General features: G+C 37.9%; 1 protein-coding gene across 6 annotated transcripts in view; it reads right to left on the reverse strand.

The window, feature by feature from the left end:
* The window catches only part of RANBP17 (RAN binding protein 17), a 322707-nt gene that overhangs the window by 26908 nt on the left and 274233 nt on the right, over window positions 1-21566 (reverse strand). For all 6 annotated transcript variants that reach the window (XM_067732877.1, XM_067732875.1, XM_067732874.1 and 3 more), the window contains 3 exons: window positions 16553-16767; window positions 14255-14393; window positions 2271-2437 (listed from right to left, as the gene is read on the reverse strand). In XM_067732877.1, the coding sequence (XP_067588978.1) occupies window positions 2271-2437; window positions 14255-14393; window positions 16553-16767 (521 nt within the window). The remainder of the gene's footprint in view (window positions 1-2270; window positions 2438-14254; window positions 14394-16552; window positions 16768-21566) is intronic.

Genomic DNA, 21566 nt, shown 5'->3' on the forward strand with positions numbered 1-21566 from the left:
GAAGAGTCAAAATTTCAAATTAATTCAAAAGAGCTTTTGAGACGACAGAAACTGTGCATAAGAATAGAGGTCAAAGTTGTCAGTGACCTAAGGAGATGATGTCAGATACTACTATACCCAATCATTGACATCAGAGGCACTCAAGATGATATAACCTAGTGCTAATGCAAATCATATTTATGCTGACTACCAGAGACCGGTCATTAATATTTAAAATGCTACCTGAAAGCCTACATTCCAAATAAATAGAATGTATTCCACTGTTAATAAAGATATATCACTACTTAGTCATATGCTATAAAGTAAAGGATTACCAAGTACTATTAACACATAGAAATTACTTAAACCAACAAACACATGGTAATTCTGAGTAAAGACAAACTTGAATGTCTTCTGCACAACCACATTACTTGTTCTGCACAGTCGGATGGTATTTGTCTAGGACCATAGCCTATTGATTTTTGCTAAAATTTTCTACCCACTTAAAAGTTCCTGCCGAAGTTTACGGGACAATATTGTGATCATGGTTGAGCAATGGCAGGTGGCAGACCTGTCACTTGCCACGGTGGGGTGAGCGCTGGGTCTGATTGCTGGCCAATCCATGGTTATTTATTTTCTCCACTGCCTACATGCTCTAATTCTGTGGTTCTCAGCCTTCTTGTTGCAAAACACCTGAGGGCTACGCCACACTCCCAGCAGTACCAGTGGCTACTGCAGAAGGATGGGTGAGGAGCAGTGCATCCAAATCTTGATAGAATGTGTTATTCTGAAAAGGCATTCCAGGTGAATCTGAGATCTTATCCAGCAACTAGTCTCCTGAGAATCAATGGTGTAAGTAAGTGGTAAGGACTTGGGCTTTTAAGCCAAACAGACCTTGGTTCACATTCCACTTTCCAGTTTCTCTCTGTGCTTCAATTTATTCATTTGAAAAATGGGGATGGTTATATCCACATTGCAGGGTTGTTGTGGGGTCTAAATGAGGAGATGTCTCTGCAAGTCCTCTCCTCCTGTCATCACTATGTTAATCCAATTATCACATAATTAGTTAGTTACTTGTCTCTCCTTCCCACCTGGCAGGACACACTTATTTAAGGAGAGAAATTATGTCTCATGGGTCTTAGTGGCTCTCGCACCTTGTACATACTCAATAAATGTGAGTTACCTTCCTCCTGTTTAATCACCAACATGTTGTAACAATTCCAGGGTCATACCAAATAGTTACAGGCCCAGAACCCTTTGCTTATTTACACAAAATCTTAATCACACACCTCCCTGCCAGGAAAATAACTGGTTAACTGAAACATCACCACAAATAAAGTTTACATAATGTCATTTAAATATCAGCAAAAAAATGACAGCTAGGAAGAAAACCTCTTCCATGGCTGTCTTATTCATTTTCATCATTTATTTACTCAGACTGACACTTTTTTGCTGATTGCAGGTGACTTATTTGCTGGCTAATGACCAGGTTAAAGTGTTTATATTTGCAAACCACAGACTATTATGGAGATAGATAATTTGGCAAAAGAAGACAACTGGAAGCAGTACAAAGATATCACTTTCCAAATGTAGTAGAACTGGAATATATCATAGTGATGCTATCTCCACAGTAAAATGGTATTATTCTCTTTGAAACATTTCTGGCATATATTATTTAATTTTATGCATGCTGTTACTGTGATTTGCAGAAGTTTTTAAAAAATATTAAACTTGGACCTAATTCATATTAGCTAGTCAGAAAACATTTGAAAATAAACAAATCGTAGCTTTATTACTTATTATTTAAATGTTCGTGGGAATATGACCTATCTGAACCTTGATTTCTCATCTTAAAATGGGGAAAATGATATGATGAAGGGAAAGTTCCCAGCAAGCTGCCTGGCACAGACTAGGAGCCCAGAAAATGGTAGTTTCTCAACATACCAGAGTATTCACAAGGCAAACCTAAGACGACGTTATTAGAGGCTCTGGGAAAGAAATCAGAGGTTGACTGTTTCTAGTTCCAGCTTTGACTTTTATTTCTCTTGTCGCTGGAAGAGCTATCCTCTTTTTGAATTCTAGCTTCACTGAGGTAAGATGAATGACTTAGAGATTTCTGGAGGGTGGGTAATCCTGAGGCCAGTGTACTATCCTCCCTACAGGGAAAATACTCCTAGAGAAGACCCAGTAAAGAGTCTTGGCAAGACCAGTTGCTCTAAGGGATATTCAGAGACCAGATCGGCTTTTGGGAAACTCTTCTCTCTTAAGCTAGATAAGCAACCACCAGTTACCTGCTGCAGGACCTCTGGATTTTGCTGCATAAAATGTAATAGTCTCTGACCAGCCTGGGCAGCCTCTCTGCATCGAAGTGGCTTCCTGCCCTCTTTTGCTATGTGCTTGAAGAGGTAGGTGACGATGTAGTCTAAACTGGTACAGCAGCTGGAGGAGACAACTGTATCTGTGTGAACAACAAATGAGAATTCATTTGTATTACTAAAGTGTTTGTTTCATCTCACTATAATGCCTAAATTAAAAAGAAAACCAACTTTCTGGTTTCAAAGCACTTTAATCAAACTGTAAACTCCTTGAGGGCAGGGATTTTTGCTTTGCTTTTATCTCTTTAAACCCAATGTCTACTACAGGACCTGGAATAGAGACATGTTAGTAAGTAAATGATTCCTGGATTGCACTGGACAGAATTTTCCATATGTGACCTTAATGACCCTCTGTTCAATTGAAGTGACTTTATTAAATATCTACTTGGTGCAAACTGCTCTGCTTCAGGGGAAACAGGGTGTAAACTTGCTGCAAAGTACTTTGTTTCAGGGGAAACACTCACCCTGGTGTCAAAGAGCTCATGATTTGGTACGTAAATCACTAGCACACTGCTGCGCAAAAATGAGTGACACACTGCTGTGAGAAATTTGAGGGTGATATTGTATTTGGATGAGGATTAAGGACAGTTTGGTGAAGGAGGTAGCACCTGAGATGGGCTTGGAAAACTAATTCCAGTTAAACATAAGGAAGAACATTTTTCACATTTTGCACAATGTACATAGTAGGGTGAAAAGGTATGGATTTTGAAGCCAGACAGCTCTGGTTTCAAATTCCATCTTTTCCAGTTATTTGCTGTGTTGTTACTGCGAAGGAGCCAATTAACCTTTCTCATCATTTATAAAATATGCTGCAGAGTTGAATGAGGAGAAAAATAACTAGAAATTCTCACAGTAAAAATAACTGACCTAGAGGGTATTATGCTAAGTGAAATAAGTCAGACAGAGAAAGCCAAACACCATATGATTTCACTTATACGTGAAATCTAAAACAAAAAACAAATGAACAAACGTAACAAGAGAGAAACAGTCATAGATACAGAGAACAAACAGGTGGTTGCCAGAGGAGAGGAGTTGGGGGCGGGGGCGAAGATGAGAGAAATAGGTGAGGGAGATGAAGAGGTACAAACTTCCAGTTACAAAATAAATGAGTCATGGGGACAAACTGTACAGTGTGGGGAATATAGCCAATAATAATATCTTAGTATGGTGACAGATGGTAACTAGACTTACCACAGTATTTTATCATTATCTAACGTATAGAAATATTGAATGACTATGTTGGGCACCAGGGACTAACTTAGTGTTGTAGGTCAATTATACTTTAAAAACAAACAAACAAACAAACAAACGAACAAACTCACAGAAGAAGAGATCATATTTGTGGTTATCAGAGGCAGGGGTTAGCAGGAGGGGGAACTGGATGAAGGTGGTCAAAAGGTATAAAGCTCTCATTATAAGATAAATAAGTACTAGGAGTGTAATGTACAACATGATTATTATACTAACGCTGCTGTATATTATGTATGAAAGTTAAGAGAGTAAATTCTAAGAATACTCATCACAAGGAAAATATTTTTTTTCTTTTTCTTTTATTTTGTACCTATATGCAGTGATGGATGTTCACTAAACTTTACTACGGTAATCATTTCGGGATGTACGTAAGCCAAATCATTATGTTGTACACCTTAAATTTGTATAGTGTCGATTGTGTCTCAATAAAACTGGAAGGAAAAAAATATGGTAGTTACTACTAATTTTCCCTCATAGTGAAAAAAGGGGAGCAGGACCTTTTGGTGTGAGTGAAAGAGTGTGTAGGGGAATCATAAGAGAGAAGGCTGACAAAATAGTTGGGATCTTGAGGGCATCCAGTAGTAGGTCGAGACATTTACATGTAATTTGAGAGGCAACAGAGGTGTTATTGAAGGTTTTTTTCTTAGCAAGTAAGTGACATGATTCCTTTGTACACTAAATATCATTTCATATACCTCTAATAACCACTTCTGTATACAGTAGGTACTGTTGTTTGCATTTTTCAAATGAGAAAAATGAAGCTCAGAGATAATTAGTTTATCCAAAGTTCATGGTTTTGATTCAGAGCATGACAGTGCCCAGATTTTTTGGCTAATGGTAACATATGGACACAATTCTGGGGAGTTTATGATTAATAACAGAAACAACAAGACAAACAAAAACGTGATGGGCACTCAAAACCCGGCAAATTTAGTAGATTCAGAAAAGAAGTAGATTGGGAGAGTAGGGCTGGGAAGCAGATTATAAACTTCCTAGGGGAATAGTTACTTTCTTATTCATTTTACTCATCTCTAAGGTTCTGAGACATATGTGTGCTTGTCATAGATTAGAGGTGAAATATTAGTTGATTTAATTAAAGAATGGGTAGGCAAAGCTAATCGGAGAAAGTTTTTTTTAAAAAGTCTTGAGTTTTGTTTAGTAATAATACTAGAATTGATATAACACTACAATTTAAAAACTCTCACATACGTTGTTTTAGAGAGGAATGACATAGTAAATAGAGGTAGGTTTGGGGACAGGTTTTGAAATATAGAAGTATGCATTTAAAATAGATGATAATGGTAGCTGACACAGGGGTTGAATGAAGGTCTAAAAGATGGGCATGGACAATAGTTTTGGGAAACTGTGGAGCTATAGGCTTTTGAGAAAGGAGCTTTTATTTCCTTCTAAAGCTATGGCAGTTGATTGATTGACTGATTGATTGATTACCTCTCCCCACTAACTGGGTTGCTTTGCAGAAAAGGAAGCTTTGGTTTTATAACCCTGGGAGGTAGTATATAATGTAGTAGAAAACATTTAGGCCTAAGAATCAGGCACAGACTGTTGAACCTGTTTGCTTTTCTCTTTTCCTTCACATTTCTACCTCTGAAGTCCCAATCATGAAAGTAAATGGATTAAGTAACTTAACATGTACAAAGGAAGCAAGCGGGAAATAGATATGGTTCCCCTCACCAGTGAAGAGCAATATGCTATCAATCATACAAAAATTATAAAGACTTCACATAGATTTGGTGACCACATGCCATGAAGGTTGCATTAAAAGGTTCTAATCTACTGAGTCAGCTATGAAAAAGCCAGGTAAACACTTTAGACATGAAGGTTGGAGCATATATCCTTGCAGTAAAAGCAAGAAGAAGAGCTTTCATTATGGCTGATTTATTGTTGGGGGCTTTGAAAAGGATAAATGTTATTTCAGGGTAGACTGAAAAGTGTGGAATCATAAGGATCATGGGCCATTTGATCAAAAACAGAATGAATAGTGATGAGGACTATGTATTATTTTTAGTTTTCTCTATTTGCAGTTCAAGCTATTGTGTGAGATTCAAACAATGAAACTCTCCTGAAATAAAAGAATGAGCAGAAGTCATGAATTTTCATATTTTCCTAGCTCTTGGTGTTTATCATCCATGATTTAGACAATTTTGGACAGATTTTTTAAGCCCAACAGGCACTTTGTCCTCTCTAGCAACTTACTGTTTGGGACTGCAACAACTAAATGCCCCTTTTCTTCTGCAACTAGTCTCTATGGGAAGCATATGCATCATTAATAGCCCTCTTGTTCACTAAGACCCATCGTAGAAAGCTGTTCTGTAAAGTTAACTGTACAGGAAAGAGTTGCTTAACTGAGAGTCAGAAGAATGATAATGGGGTTGAAATTACATTTGGCTTTGACTCAAAATTTCTCACCATAGCAGAGGGGAGGATGAAGGTCTTGGAAAAATATAGTGTGAAAGGCAATTTCAGAAACAAAGGCCTATTTGGATGGTGCAGCAGTTTAGGGTTGAATCTGTATCTTCTAGATGTTTGACTATAGGAAGATTCAACTCCCACCTCTGTAAAATGTGTTTAATACCACCTACTTTGTTTTGAGAAATTAAAGATTAAAGACAGAAAGTGTGTAAAGATTGTAACATAGCGCCCAACGCTTGTAGGTTTCCCCCTTTTCACTTCCCATTTGTTTTTCTGGCTATTTCAATTCCTGAAACACCAAGCCTGTCAATCTATTTAGCCAATCCATAGCTTTCTTCTCTCTTTAGCATGTTTCTGGTGGGAGAAACTAATGAACAAGGTCTCTAAGTTTCTACGTATTTCCTGAATGTCTTATTTCCATATTACATTTATAATATTTACTCCATCCAATTCAAGAATGTGTTTCATGACAATAACATACACCCTTTATTAATAATGAAAATTTTATTAATAATGACCTTGATGGGGAAATTTCTGGTGGTTTCCAGTTGGTTCAACTTTTAGCTTGCCCCCACCTTCCCTTGCCTTGTCTTCTGTGCCATCCTTTGCTTTCCTGGAAGGCACCCCCATTCCTGCCAGGGCTCATCTTCAGAGGCCTTCCCTGATCACTTCTAAAAAAGCCATACAATCATTCCTTCTTCATGATCCTATTTTAAGTCTTTGTTTAGCGCTTATCATGACTTGACATTTTCTTGTGTATGTGTGTGTGTGTGTGTGTGTGTGTGTGTGTGTGTGTTTACTGTTATATCTCCTCACTAGAATATAAACTGCACATGAGCAGAGACCTTATCTATCTTGTTCTCTACAGCACTCTCAAGGTCTAGAATGGAACCTGGTACACAGCATGTGCACAGCTGATGTCTACTAAATGAATGAGTTGAGAGTCATTATTAGAAGCAGCTTTTTGTAAGCCCCGTGCTTGGTCTCTGTATGTAAGAGTATGGGGGGTAGGCGGTGGTGGTGGTGGTGGGTGATTAAAAACATGGAAAATATAATATATAAATACAATCACTTTTTCTTTTCACAAATTATAGCTGGCCTGAAACTAAAAATGCTAGTAAATGATTAACTAAAAAAATTTAATATCATGTTAAGCATATTATCTATCATTGGTTCAACTTTTCTGTACCTCCCTCTCATTTTTCCCACTGAGGCTATAGTAGAACTGAAGGCTGCCTGTAACCCAATTAATGCCTCTTTGCAAATTTTTCATTGTTGGAAAAGGAGAAACCCAAGTGGTTACGTTCAACAGTCTAAATAATCCTCTTTCTTGAAGACACAGGGCACAATTCACCTGCCAAATTGTGACCTTTTGGATCACAGCAGGATCCAGCAGGGTGGTGAGGTGAAGAGGAATGGGTTTTAGAGTTAGAAAGACTCCTAGATGAGGCACTCATTAGTTGTATGACCTTAGGCAAGTTGTTTCACCTCTCTGGGCAGCAGCTTACTCATCTGTATAGTGAAAATAATATTACCTAATTAATTCATTCAACATATACTTATTGAGCACTTACCACATGCTAGGCACTGGGAAAAAATTTGTGATTAAGACACACTGTTCCTATCAAGTAGGAAGCCTACAATCAAGCAGGAAATAAGGACAAACAGTGCTATTAGCATATTTAACCCAGTTTTGGTATGCAGAGTGGTTCTGAGAATGAAATGAGTGAAGTACACATATGAAAACACCTATGGCAGCGTCAGGCACAGAGTCCATGTCCATGGTCATACATTCATAAGTGGCAGCACTGGGACTTAAATTCAAGTTCAGTATTCCCTGCATTATGCCACTTTGTCAAGATTCCTTTGGAGACTTGTTAAAATGCTGATTTTGGGCCTAAGATCACATGTTGAGAACAACACAGCCATCCGTAACTAATTTAAAATCTTCAAGTATTACTATAATATGAGATAAAAGAATGTCAAGACAAACTGTAATAATAAAAGACTTCGGTTTCTATCCATGAAGGATTAACCGCTATGAGAATTTTTCCTTCTGCCATAAACAACTAGAAAACAGGACAAAATATATGAAACAACGGTTTTCAATCGTACAAGAAGCAGTATAGGACTATGAAACCAGAGAGGAGGGAAACAAATGAGGTAATACCTACCCAACTGCTCAAGCTTACTGCACAAAGCAGTTTCCAGGCTACTGGCCAGGAAAGGGGAACCCAAACAAAGCCAGGTGGTCTCACTGAGTTGAATTTGGGGAGGCTGAGGCAGCTAGAACTTGTGGGACAGAGTGTCAGAGAGTGGGAACTATATAAGAAGAGAGCTCTGGAGATCTGCAGAGGAGTTCTCTCCAGTCTTTGAACAATATAACAGATATACATAACATATGTATAACTGGAGTTCCAGAAGGAATGGAGATGGAGAGAGGCAGACTGTAATTATTTGAATGCAAACTAGGATTATATTATTTGATGGTGTAGATGGTAAACCTTAGAGTACCACTAAAAATTAAAAAGTATGACTAATAAACCCACAGGGGATATAAAATGAACTCATTAGAAAAACATTTAATTAATCCAAACCAAAAGAAGGCAGGAAAAAGAAACAAAGCCCAGATAGGATAAAGAAAAAACAAACAGCAATATTATAAATTTAAACTCAAATATACTGGTAGTTATATTAAATGTAAATGGCTGAAACACTATTTAGAAGGTAGAGACAGTCAGATTTGATATAAAAATATGACTCAATTATATGCTGTATGTTAGGCAAATATGTCCATATCCTAATCCCCAGAACCTATTAATGTGTTAGGTTACACAGAAAAGAATAACTATGGTTGCAGATGGATTAAGGTTGCTAATCAGTTGAACCAAAAATAGGAAGATCATCCTTGATTATCTGGGTAGGTCCAAGGTAATTCCAAGGGTCCTTAAAAGTGAAAGAGAGAGGCAGAAGACATCAGAATCAATGGGACATGTATCTATGGAAGAATGGTCAGAGATATTCAATGTTGCTAGCTTTGAAGATGGAGGACAGAAGCCATGAGCCAAGGGATGTAGGTGATCTCTAGAGGCTGGAGGAGGAAAGGAAATAGATTTGCTCCTAGAAAGAAAAATTGTTCCGCTGACACCTTGATTTTAGTCTGGTGAGACCCATGTCAGATTTATGACCTAAAGAACTATATGACAGTAAATTTACATTGTTTTAAGTCACCAAGTTTGTAAGAATTTGTTAAAACAGCAATAGAAAATACCTGCTGTCTTCAAGAAACCAACTTTAAATATAAAGACACAGAAAGAATAAAAGTGAAATGATGGAAAAAGAGGCTAATTCTAATCAAAAGAATGCTGGAGAGGCAAGTAATATCAGACAAAGTAGATTTCAGAGGAAAGAATATTACCAGAAATAAAGAGCATCACTTCACAAGGATAAAGGGGTAAATTAATCAAGGGGACATAACAATCCTAAATATATATTTACTTGATAACAGAGCTTCAAAATAATTTATGCACAGACGGATAGAAGGAGAAACGGACAAATCTATAATTATAGTTAGAGGCTTCAGCACTTCTCTCTTGATAATTCATAGGGCAAGCAGAAAACAAACAGACAAAAAACCAGTAAAAATATATAAAATGCGAACATTATCAAGCAATTAGACCTGACACTTAAGAGAACATTCTTCCCAACAACCATGGAATATACATTCATTTCAAGTGCCCATGGAACATTCACCATATTTTGGACCAAAAAAAGATTCAACAAATACAAAAGTTATAACAACCACTAATATGATTACGATGGAATTAAACTAGACTCAATAACAGAAAGATCAGAAATTAAACAATGTGCTTCTAAGTAATAACTCACTGGTAAAAGAAGAAATCACTAAGGCAATAAGAAAATATTTTAAAACTGAATAGAAAAAGTCCCCAGGACTTCCCTGGTGGCACAGTGGATAAGAATCCGCCTGCCAATGCAGGGGACACAGGTTTGATCCCTGGTGGAAGATCCCACTTGCCGTGGAGCAACTAAACCCATGCGCCAGAACTACTGAGCCTGTGCTCTAGAGCTCGCAAGCCACAACTACTGAAGCCCGCATGCCTAGAGCCCATGCTCCACAACAAAAGAAGCCACCGCAATGAGAAGCCTGTGCACCGCAACTAAGAGTAGCCCCCGCTCGCCTCAAAGAGAAAGCCCGCGCGCAGCAACAAAGACCCAACGCAGCCAAAAATAAATAAAATTAAATCTTTTAAAAAAAAAGCCCCCAATATATAAAAATTTTATCAGTTATAGCCACAGTAGTGCTTAGATAAAAGCATTAAATGTGTACATTAGAAAAGAAGAAAGGTCTAAGATCCACAACCTAAGCTTCTGCCTGAAAAAACTAGAAGAGGAAAAGCAAATAAACTGAAGGAAGGAAGTTATGAAGATCATACCTTAAGTCAATGAAATAAAAATATGGAAAAATAATAGAGAAATCAATGAAAACTGAAAGCTGGTTCTCTGCATAAAATTGATAAACCAAAAAAAAAAAAAATGGATAAACCTGGACCCAGAATAATAAAGAAAAAAAAAACAACACAAATTGCCAATGTCAGGGATGAAAGAGGGAACACTACTAGAGATCCTACAGAAATCAAAGTTGTATAACAAGAGGATATTATGAACAATTTTATGTCAGTAATGTCAGATGAACTTCAGATGAAATGGACAATTTCCTTTAAAGACACAAACTATCAAATGCTACTTAAGATGTAATAGGAGGGACTTCCCTGGTGGTGCAGTGGTTAAGACTCCGCACTCCCAATGCAGGGGGCCTGGGTTCGATCCCTGGTCAGGGAACTAGATCTCACATGCATGCCGCAAGTAAGAGTACACATGCCCACAACTAAGGAGCTGGCGAGCCACAACTAAGGAGCCCGTGAGCCACAACTAAGGAGCACATAAGCCGCAACTAAGGAGCAGGCGAGCCACAACTAAGGAGCCCGCCTGCCGCGACTAAGACCCAGCGCAACCAAATAAATAAATTAATTAATTAAAGAAAGAAAGATGTAATAGGAGGCTGGAATAGTCCTATATCCACTAAAGAAATTTAATTTATAGTTAAAAACCTTCTAACAAAGAAAAAATCTAGGCCTAGTGGTTTCACTAGGGAATTCTATCAAACATTTCATGAAGAACTGATAACAATTCTACACAAACTCTTTAAGAAAATAAGAGAGGAGGGAACATTTCCCAACTCATTTCATGAGGGCCCTAGACCAACACTAAAACAAGGCAAAGATATGAGAAGAACAGAAAACTATAAAAGAAGAACCATAGAAGAATACATCGATAGCTGTCATGAACATAGATGTAAAAATCTGTATCAAAATTACAGAAAGTTGAATCTAGTAATATATAAGAAGGACAATACATCGTAACCAAGTGTGGAATGCAAAGTTGTTTTAACATTCAAATATCCACCAATGTGGTGATTAATATCATGTAATGCATTAACAGACCAAAAAAGAAAAACCATATGATTATCTCAGTATATGTAGAAAAAGAATTTGATAAAATTCAACACCCACTCATGATAATACTCTCAGAAAACTACAAAAGAAGAGAATTTCCTTAACAAGATAAAGAGCCTCTACAGAAAACCTAGAGCTAATATACTGAATGGTGAAAAAGAATGAATGTTTGCTCCATAACACTGGAGACAAGGAAAGAATGCTCGCTACCATCACTTCCATTCAACGTTGTACTGTAGGTTCTAGCCAGTGTGATAGGGTGAGAAAAATTAAAAAAGCCATATAGGGACTTCCCTCGTGGTCCAGTGGTTAAGACTCCACACTTCGAATGCAGGAAGCATGGGTTCGATCCCTGGTTGGGAAGTTCTGCATGCCGTGCGGCCAAAAAAAAGCCATACAGATTGGAAAGAAAGAGGTAAAACTACCTTTATTTGCAGACACATCTATGCAGAATATCTTAAGAAATCTACAAAAGGCTACCAGAATTAATAAGTCAGTTTAGCAAAGTTACAGGATACATGGTCAGCATACAAAGAAATCAATTGCAATTATACATGGTAGCAAAAACAATAGAAATTGAACTAAATATCATTTACAACAGCATAAAAACAGAAAATAGTTATAAATACAACAACATATGGACAAGACTTATATAGTCAAAACTTCAAAAATGCTGTTGAGAAAAGGTAAAGAAGATCTAAATAAATGGAAAGATATGCCATTGCCAGGAATTGAACACTCAATATTGCTAAGATGTCAGTTTTCCCCAAACTGGGCTAGAGATTCAATGTAACCCAATAATAATTCCCCTGCTCATTTTTTTTCTAACATGAGAAACTGACAAGTTGACTCTACATTTATAAAAAAGGCAAAGGACCCAGAATAGCCAAGACAATTTAAAAAGGGAAAAACAAAATCAGAGGGCTATACTATCTGATTTTAAGACTTACTATAAAATTAGGACAGTATAGAAATGGCACAAAGTAGTCTAACAAATAAAGGATATTCTTCAACAAAAGATGCTAGAACAACTGAATATCTACATGTTAAAAAAGGAATCCCAGCTTTTACCTCATAATACTACGTACAAAAATTAAATTGAAATGGATCATAGACCTAACCATAAGAGCTAAAACTATAAAACTTTTAGAAGAAAACACAGAAAAAGCCTTTATGGCCTTGGGTTAATAAGCAAAGATTTCTTAGGATAGGACCAAAACGACATGAACTGTAAGAGAAAAAAATAATTGGACTTCCTCAAAACTGAAAACTTTTATTCTTCAGAAGATACTGTTAAGAAAATAAAAAAGACAAGCCAAGGCTGAAAAAATACGTGCAAAACATAGATGTGATAAAAGATTTGTACCCAGAATATATAACAACTCTTCCAAGACAAAACAACCCAATTAAAGAAATTGGGTTGAAGATTTGAACAAATATTTTACCAAGAAGACAGATGAATGGCAAATAAGCAAGAAAAGATGCTGAAATCATCAGTCATTAGTGAAATGCAAATTAAAAACTCAAGGAGATTCCACTTCACACCCACGAGGATGGCTAAGATTAAAAAGACTGATAACAGCAAGTGTTAGGGAAGATACAGGACAACTGGAGTCCTCATACATTGCTTGGGGGAGTAAAATGGTACAATCACTTTGGGAAACAGTTTGGCAGTTTTTTGTTTTAACATCTTTATTGGAGTATAATTGCTTTACAATGGTGCGCTAGTTTCTGCTTTATAACAAAGTGAATCAGCTATATGTATACATATATCCCCATATCTCCTCCCCCTTGCGTCTCCCTCCCACCCTCCCAATCCCACCCCTCCAGGTGGTCACAAAGCACCGAGCTGATCTCCCTGTGCTATGTGGCTGCTTCCCACTAGCTATCTATTTTACATTTGGTACTGTATATATCCATGAGTTTGGCAGTTTTTAATAATGTTAAATATACACTTAGCATACAACCCAGAAATTCCATTCTGGTATTTACTCAAGAGAAATACCTGTCCACAGAAAGACTTGTACATGAATGTTCATAGTAGCATTATTCAAAACAACCAAATAATGGAAACAACCCAAATGTTATTGGTTGGTGAACATATTAACAAACGTGGTAATCCATACCATAGAATAATACTCAGCAATAGAAAGATAAAAGCTGTTTCGCAAAACGTGGATAAATCTCAAAGGCATTATGCTAAACGAAAGAAGTCAGACACAAAGGACTACAGGTTATATGATTTCACTTATATGAAATTCTGGAAAAGGCAAACTACAGTGAGAGAAAGTAGATAGTGGTTCCTTGGGGCTGGGACTAGGGGAAAGGGATTGATTAGAAGGGGTCAGGAGGGAGCTTTTTGCGGTGATGAAGATGTTCTGTATCTTGGCTGTGGTGGTTCATGACTGTGTATATGTTTGTAAGGACTCATTGAAATGTTCACTTAAAATCAGTAATTTTTACTGTGTGTAAATTATACTTTAATTAAGCTGATTAAAAAATAAACTATATCAAAATATGAAAAAGGGCATTTTCTCTCTCGCAGGCAATAGTTATAAAATAATCTTTCAGTTTGGGTAAATAATCTTTCCCCCTTTGTAGGATGATCATCTCAAAAGCACATACATTAAGAGACCACAATCAAGTCTTTCCTCTGAAAACAATGTTCTCCATGATACTTACCAAGAGTACTGAGTCCCTCTGAGATAGATGTGAGAACATATAGGAGTACAGGAGGCTCTAAGTTGGTGACGAAGCTCATGTGGTCCTGGGTGAGACATTCCAGGAGTGGATAATAAGACTGGCTCAGCTTCCGATATTGCTATAACAGAAATACTAAATGTCAAGCCACAGGGAAGCAAAAGACGTGTCACAGTTCAGTGAAAATTGCCATTTATAATATTAGAAATTGTGACCTTACACATAAATACATAAAATAAACATAAATATAAATACATGGAACAAATGACATAATGATTCTCAATTCAGTATTTAAAGGGGTTCTAATACAAATCTCTTGATCTCTAGAAATCCTAATTTGAAGCTACAGCATACCCTAGTAAGTAATTTCAATTTTGCCTTATGTGGTTAACACTTAAGTGCAATTAAAATCGCTGCAGTATAGAAGACTGAATGATTTTTCTGGGCTGGAATATTGTAACACTGAACAGTGCTTAATAGTGGCTAGGCAACCTTCTTTTTTAACACAAAGAAATTTGTGTTATTTATTTGTGTTATAATAGCATTTGGCATCATAGTCTGCTATATTTACACAATGCCAACCCATCTAATTAAATCATAACTTGGTAAATGGCTTAATATTTACCATATACAACAGGCAAAGGATAAGTGCATGAGAAAGATACCTGGAAAGCCTCAAATGAAACCCAAACCAGTATCAAAGAAGCACAACACTTATAAGAGAAATAAACCATATCGATATTTATTATAAAGTAAAATTGACTAGCTCCATAAGAATCACATGGGGTGCTTGTTAAAGATGCAGTTTTCTGATTCCCAGTTCAAACTTACAAAATGAAAACCTCTGGAACGAGGTCCTGAAATGTGCATTTTAAAAATGTACACTAAGGGAGTCCTATGCACCCTCAATTTTGAGATTACTGAGTTAGAGGTTTGCTTGTCTACTAGAAAAAAGAATAGAGAAATTCCTGGAACCATATCAGGTTTTTTTGGTGGGCCTCAACTGTAGTGAAGAGTTCCCTCAATGAAGAGGCTGTAACACATGGCTGATCTGACTCAAGTTTCCACTTCGTAATTTCTGTTGTACAGGCAGCCTTCAATGAACATTCCATTCTACTGCAAAGAGGCTTAACAACTCTGGCTTGAGATGTGGTTTTTTTGTTTTTAGTTTTTTTTGGCCATGCTGCGCAGCTTGTGGGATCTCAGTTCCCTGACCAGGGAATGAACCTGGGTCCCTGGCAGTGAAATTGCAGAGTCTAACCACTGGACTGCCAGAGAATTCCCGAGATGTGGTTTTATGAAGACTAGCTTAGAAAGGTGGAAGAGGGTACCTCTAGTGCATTAGAATGTCAAAGGAGCATTTCTCATACAGGCTGACTAACGAAGGCCCCCAGATCTTACTTGTAAACCTTGGGCTGGGAGCAGGTGGGAAAGCCTAAACTAAGCCTGAGCATGAATTTGGCTGTGTTACTGAAGTAATTACTGCAACCACATTGGGCATATATTAGCTTTTGTGTAATCAGGCTGAGATATTTAAAAAAAAGTCTGATAACGACTCAGACTCAGCTCAGTGGAGGAGCCTGGAAATCTGAATTCCAACAAGCACCCCAGGTGATTCTGAGGGGCAAAGTTTGAAAACAACTGACATAAATCACAGAGACTAGATGGTAGAGTAGAAGAGGGACCTAGAGATCACTTTGTTTAATTTACTGATTTTAAAGGTGAGGAAATTGAAGCCTGGAGAAATAGAGAAGGTGATTTATTCAAGGTAAATGACCAGCAAGTGGCAGAGTTGAGACTACATACCAGGCTGCTCAACTTCCAGTTTAGCACTCTGTCCACCACATCTGAATTTTAATGGAAAGCAAGGCCAAACAGCAAGGGGAGTACACAGAGTAGAAATGAAGGAAGGAGAAGATCCTATAGTCATTCTGCATTTTCTGCTCCAGGAAACACAGACCTTCTCTGAATTATGAGTACAGTTGTAAGCAATTAGTTGAAATTGCTAATTACATTTTCTCTAGACACAGAACCTGGAATACCTGAGATGACCAATTTATCAGAAGATGGTAGCTGCAGTTCTCAAAACTGCACATTTAATTATATAAATACATCCACTATAGTTATTCAAATCCTGTAAGTTAAATCAAGAAGTTGTCCTAAAACATAAAATGATCTGGTGCTATTCTAACTCCTTGGGCTTCATTATAACAATTCCAACCCTGTGGTGGTGTTACTTCACGTTTCATACAAAGACTCCCATGACGCATGATTGCTTACTAGCAAGTCACTGTGGGACACTGACAGCAGCATTTTGACAAAGGCCTGGAGTACATTGTCAAAATGGTTGTCCCCATACAACTTGAAGACGCCAAAGCTGACATAATTTCCACACAAGGCAGACTTGAGAGCTGAATAGCAGATGGAGATGCCCTTGAGTTTCATTGGATAAATCTGATCTTTTGAGAGGCTCCCAAGGGACAGGATCTGATTACCTGTTTTAGGGTAAAAGCAGAATGAGAAAGTGACATAAGTAGATGTAATTCAAAGCAGTTATGAGGCACATTATTCAACATTTTCACTTTACTGCTATTGTTCACTTCCCCCTACCATTGTTCCAAGAATTACATCATCCATATAATGAAAAATATAAATACATAAGGCAGTTTACCTGGGAAGTGCAAATGGCCCGAGGAAAATCAACCACGGGGTACTGGAAAAGTTTGATATTTTTATCTGGATGGTGATTACATGAATATATATGTGGATGCACAAAAATTCATTGAGTTGTACTCCTAAGATTATTTCACTTTATGTACTTTAATATATATGTTATCTCTTCTTCAATAAGAAGTTAAAAAAAAGTAGGAGTAAATAACAAACTAAGTCAAGAGAAAAAGATAACTTAGACATATAAATTACTCTGAATTGTGGGATGAGTTTTCAACCTTTTCACATGCACTTGATATTGAGTTACTTCACTCTTAGGAGCCTCACAGGTTTGATACATGAGTTAAATGAAATAAAGACACAAGAAATTCTTGGCACAGTGCACAATAAAGGTTACTTCCTTTTTCTTCTTAGACATTTTTTCAGAAGATCTAAAGAGACGATTGTTTAAAAACCGTACTTATATTCTATGTCTGACCATCAAAAGATGAAGAAATGTTTATATAATCACCTTACAGTTTTTTATAGTTAGCATTTACAACTAATAGTTTCTCTTTCTGAAATGTGTGCTGGTAAGGTTTGTTACCAGGCAATATCTAAGAATGCTTTGTAAAGAATTATAAAGTCATACATGTTTCTTAGCTCTGCTTTTTCCTGTTCAAGTGAGTACTGCTTCTAAAATTGAAACTAAATTCAATTTACAAAATTTAGAGGCATACTGTTGTGGTTTTGTACTGTGTCTATTGGGCTAAATAAGAATTAAGTTTCCCAGAACTCATTTCCCTGTACTGTTGTGGGCTAGAATTGAGCAAAACAGAAATCTATATGAGATTTAGAAGGTGGAAGTGAAGTAGCAGCCATGACTTTCTGAAGGTTGTTGTGATTAGAGGTGTGAGAAAAAGATGTAGAAATACCGCTGGGTTTTAGTTTCCCCTTGTTCTTTCCTGCTCTGTGTCTAGAACTACAAGCCCTGTTGACCAATGACCCCAAGCCCACCACCAAGTGCTTGGCAGCACACGTACAGAGCAGGAGCTGTGCAGAGGCAACAGTCTTCCATTGCTTCTTTACCACTACTCAAGTCCCCCCTCTCACCCCACATCCTTTCAGGGTCCCACCCCAGCAGCTGGATGTCTCTAGCTTTTAGCTTTCCCTGCAAGCTCCAACTTGTCCATCCATGCCATTATCTCAGGAGGGCCTATTAATGATTTTTCTCCTGAACTTCCAACTCTCCCCCTTGGACCTATTTTCCCATCTTCACCCAAGATTGTACAAGGTCTAATTCCTAAAATAAATCCCCTGTTCCATCAGTGTCACAGCGTTTGTTTTTCCTTGTTTGAATCCTGACTGATAGGTATATTATGAAAACCACATGTTTACTAAAGAGGTTAAGAAGGACCAATAATTCTAGCAGAGCATGAAACAGGACTCGCCCAGGGTGAAGGTTCCCTCCCCTTTCTCTGCCTTACTGAAACATTTCCACACACAGATTTTCTTCTGTGCATCCTTTGAAGCCCATGTGGCTTTGCTTATAATTTGTACATTAGAATGACAACACCATTGTGTCGGCTGAAGCATATCTTGGAATTTACTCCGTACCACATTCTGTACTCTCTCTCATGATCTCATTCTATCTTACCTTAGAAAGATATTGTAAGTTTCATAAAGATTCAACTCAGTACGATAGCGTTCACTTAATAGCTACCCTGTGTGAGGTGCTAGGATAAACAAATGAAACAAAATCTTTGCTCTGAAGGAGTTCAGTCTGCTGGGAGAAGTAGATTTGTAAATAAATAATTCCGTACAATGTGACAAACACTATCAGACAGGTCTGTCAAGATTTTATGGGAATAGAAGAGACTGACTTTGCTTGGGAAGGAGAGCAGTGTGGGAAAGGCTTCACAGAGCAGGCTACTTCTCAAGGATCAATCACAGTTTCTCAGGTGGACTTGAAGGGAGAGAAGAGTATTCCAGAAAGGTTATGTGCACAGGCATGAAGGTCTGAAAAAGCAGGGTACTGCAGGAGAGGGCAGTTTTCAACCACTGCTTTTCTACCTTTGCCTCCAATTCAATATAAATCAAGGTAGACATTTCCCCCCACTTCCCTTTCCCAGGAAAGAAAAGCACTGCTTACATGTGATGGAAAAAGCTAGGGTAATTTGGTGGTAGTGGTGGTGGTTTACACATTTTGGGTCTGTTAAGGAGGCCAGGGGCAAACGGAGAAAACTAGGTCATCTTTCAGGGACTTCTTACGCTGATGTCCTTATGGGGGAAGTAAAGATCCTATATTCTTCAGCACAAGATTGAATAGGAAGACGAAGAATTGTGATGGGGAAAAATTTTTGATTCTAAAGGACTGGATAACCTATCGTCAAGAAGGATTAATTATTTAGAATCACAACTTTTATCGCTGTGTTAAAGCTGCAATCTGGCATACTTGTTTTTTTGGACTGCTTCAGACACATCTGTGTTAATTAAAACAGTAATTAGTATACCATTATGACCTTGAAAAAGTAATACTTTTGAAAGAGGAAACTATATTTAATTGTGCTCAAGTGGCTCCGCATTCCGTGGTGGCTGTAAGACTATGGAAGAGAAGACGTGGCCGCATCGTTATTCACTCCAATCAGCTTTATTCAATCTATGTTATTCAACAACACTTACTAAAATTGGAGGCCCTGCCCTCCAAAAGCTTAAAATGTAGCAGTTAGACTCACATTGCTGTAAACAAAAGTGACTGAGCTGAGGTTTGGTTTTGATGTTCCTCTATAGGTATGACAACCCTCCTTGCCTTCCTTATTCCACCCCACACCCATAAAGTCCCATCTCCTTCCTTCCCAGAATTTCCTTCCTAAGAGGGAGATCTTTATTACACTGATGGACCGCTGGGAGATGAAGGCATTGCCAGGCTGGCAGCCACTGAAGCCAGTAGCAGTTGCCACTTGTACAAAAGGAAATGATACTTTCTTTAATGAAATAAGAGACTTCCAAAGTTTAGAATCAAAAGGAAAATCTCTGATTGTTTCCCACTGATTATATCTGCCATAACTGGGAGCAGGGGAATGAGATGCTGTTACAACCTTAACATCAGACCTGGGTAAGACAGATGTTGAGGCTATGCTGGGGCTCCGGAAAAGGATGCTGTGAATTGAGTGGTTTACCTGGCCAAGGGCAATGACTGAGGAAGGGAAGCACAAGTGTTATGGAACTGCCATTCTTACTGTTGTACATGCTGTAACAGGAAAAGAAATCTCACTAAATAATAAGGGGAAAAAAACCTGGGAAACAAGCATAGAAGACTCCTGCTATAATTTTGCTTATTACATATATTTCCCTCATTATTAGCTTACATTAACTGCTTGGGTTCCTCTTTCTTAACCTCTATTCTATCTTTTTTGGAGAAGCCCCCCTTGTGTGTGTGTGTGTGTGTGTGTGTGTGTTTGGTTAGCTTCCAGCATTCAGAAGCACCTTTCTAGGCCACTCTCAATAACTAGATTTAGAGAAGGGTATATAAGAAGATGCAAAATCTCCTTCTCTGTTTATCTGATATCTACTTTCAGACCCACTTTTTAAACAACTTTCCCCTTCTGAGACCCTATCTCTTCCCTGATGACTGCCTCCATGATGTCCTCTACAGAAGAGGCTCCCTACACCCAAAAAGAAGTGGCCTTCCTTCAAAGGCCTCAGCTGGAGAACTGTATAGCAAGATAGTAGTCTAACAGAAAACAAACATACAGTGCGTAAGGTAGTGATGAACCAGGTGGGTTTCTGAGTCATACCGACCTGGGGTTTTAATCCTACTTCTTTGCTCACTACCTGGGTGTCTGAACAGATCATTAATCTCTGTAAGTCAGTTTCCTCATCTGTAAAATGAGGACAATAACAGTACTTATAACTCACAAGGCTCTTATGTGGAGTAAAAGAGACAGCATACGTAATGTGCTTACCACAGTAACTGGTACAGTGCTCACGTAAACTATAACAATACACAGTACTAGATGTTCATTTCTTTCTCCAGTCTACTAGCCTGTAAATTCATACATGGGGAGCTATGGCCTGAAAAAGAGGAGGAGGTAAGGCTGGGTGTGTTTGGTGTAGAATAATGTCCCTTCCTTCTAACACATAATTCAAAGTAAGGTCAATACTAGATCTTTGACCACTTTCCCTGTATTCCTTCAAAAGAGAACTGGCTGCAGGGGGTCTCTGGCCCACAATCTACCAGTTCTCTGTGCCCTCAAAAGAATACTTTTTAAAAAAGGTACAAGGGATGAGATATACTATAGTTGTACTTTATACCAGGAAGAACTAACAGTATGAACAATGTCACTTCCCGGTTTATAAAGCAATCCATTACATTGATTTACCTTTTCTTTTTCCCTTTTAATCTCTAAAATTTTAAAGTGAATTTGATATTTAGCTGACAGCTCTACAGGTTGAATGTCTTCATTCGTCATCAGAACAATTATGGGAAGAGAAGTGCAAGCTTCCTGACATTCCTTTACTTCAGGTCACTCAACCCACTCTGTCTCTGTGCAAACCAGCTGACGCCCCTGGACGTAAATGGTCTGGGACAGAAATGAAGCTGTGGAGACTGGAAAGGAATATAACATTTCCCTTTCAGGTTGAA

This window comes from Pseudorca crassidens, chromosome 3 (assembly GCF_039906515.1).
Source record: "Pseudorca crassidens isolate mPseCra1 chromosome 3, mPseCra1.hap1, whole genome shotgun sequence".
NCBI classification, from domain to species: Eukaryota; Metazoa; Chordata; class Mammalia; order Artiodactyla; family Delphinidae; genus Pseudorca; species Pseudorca crassidens.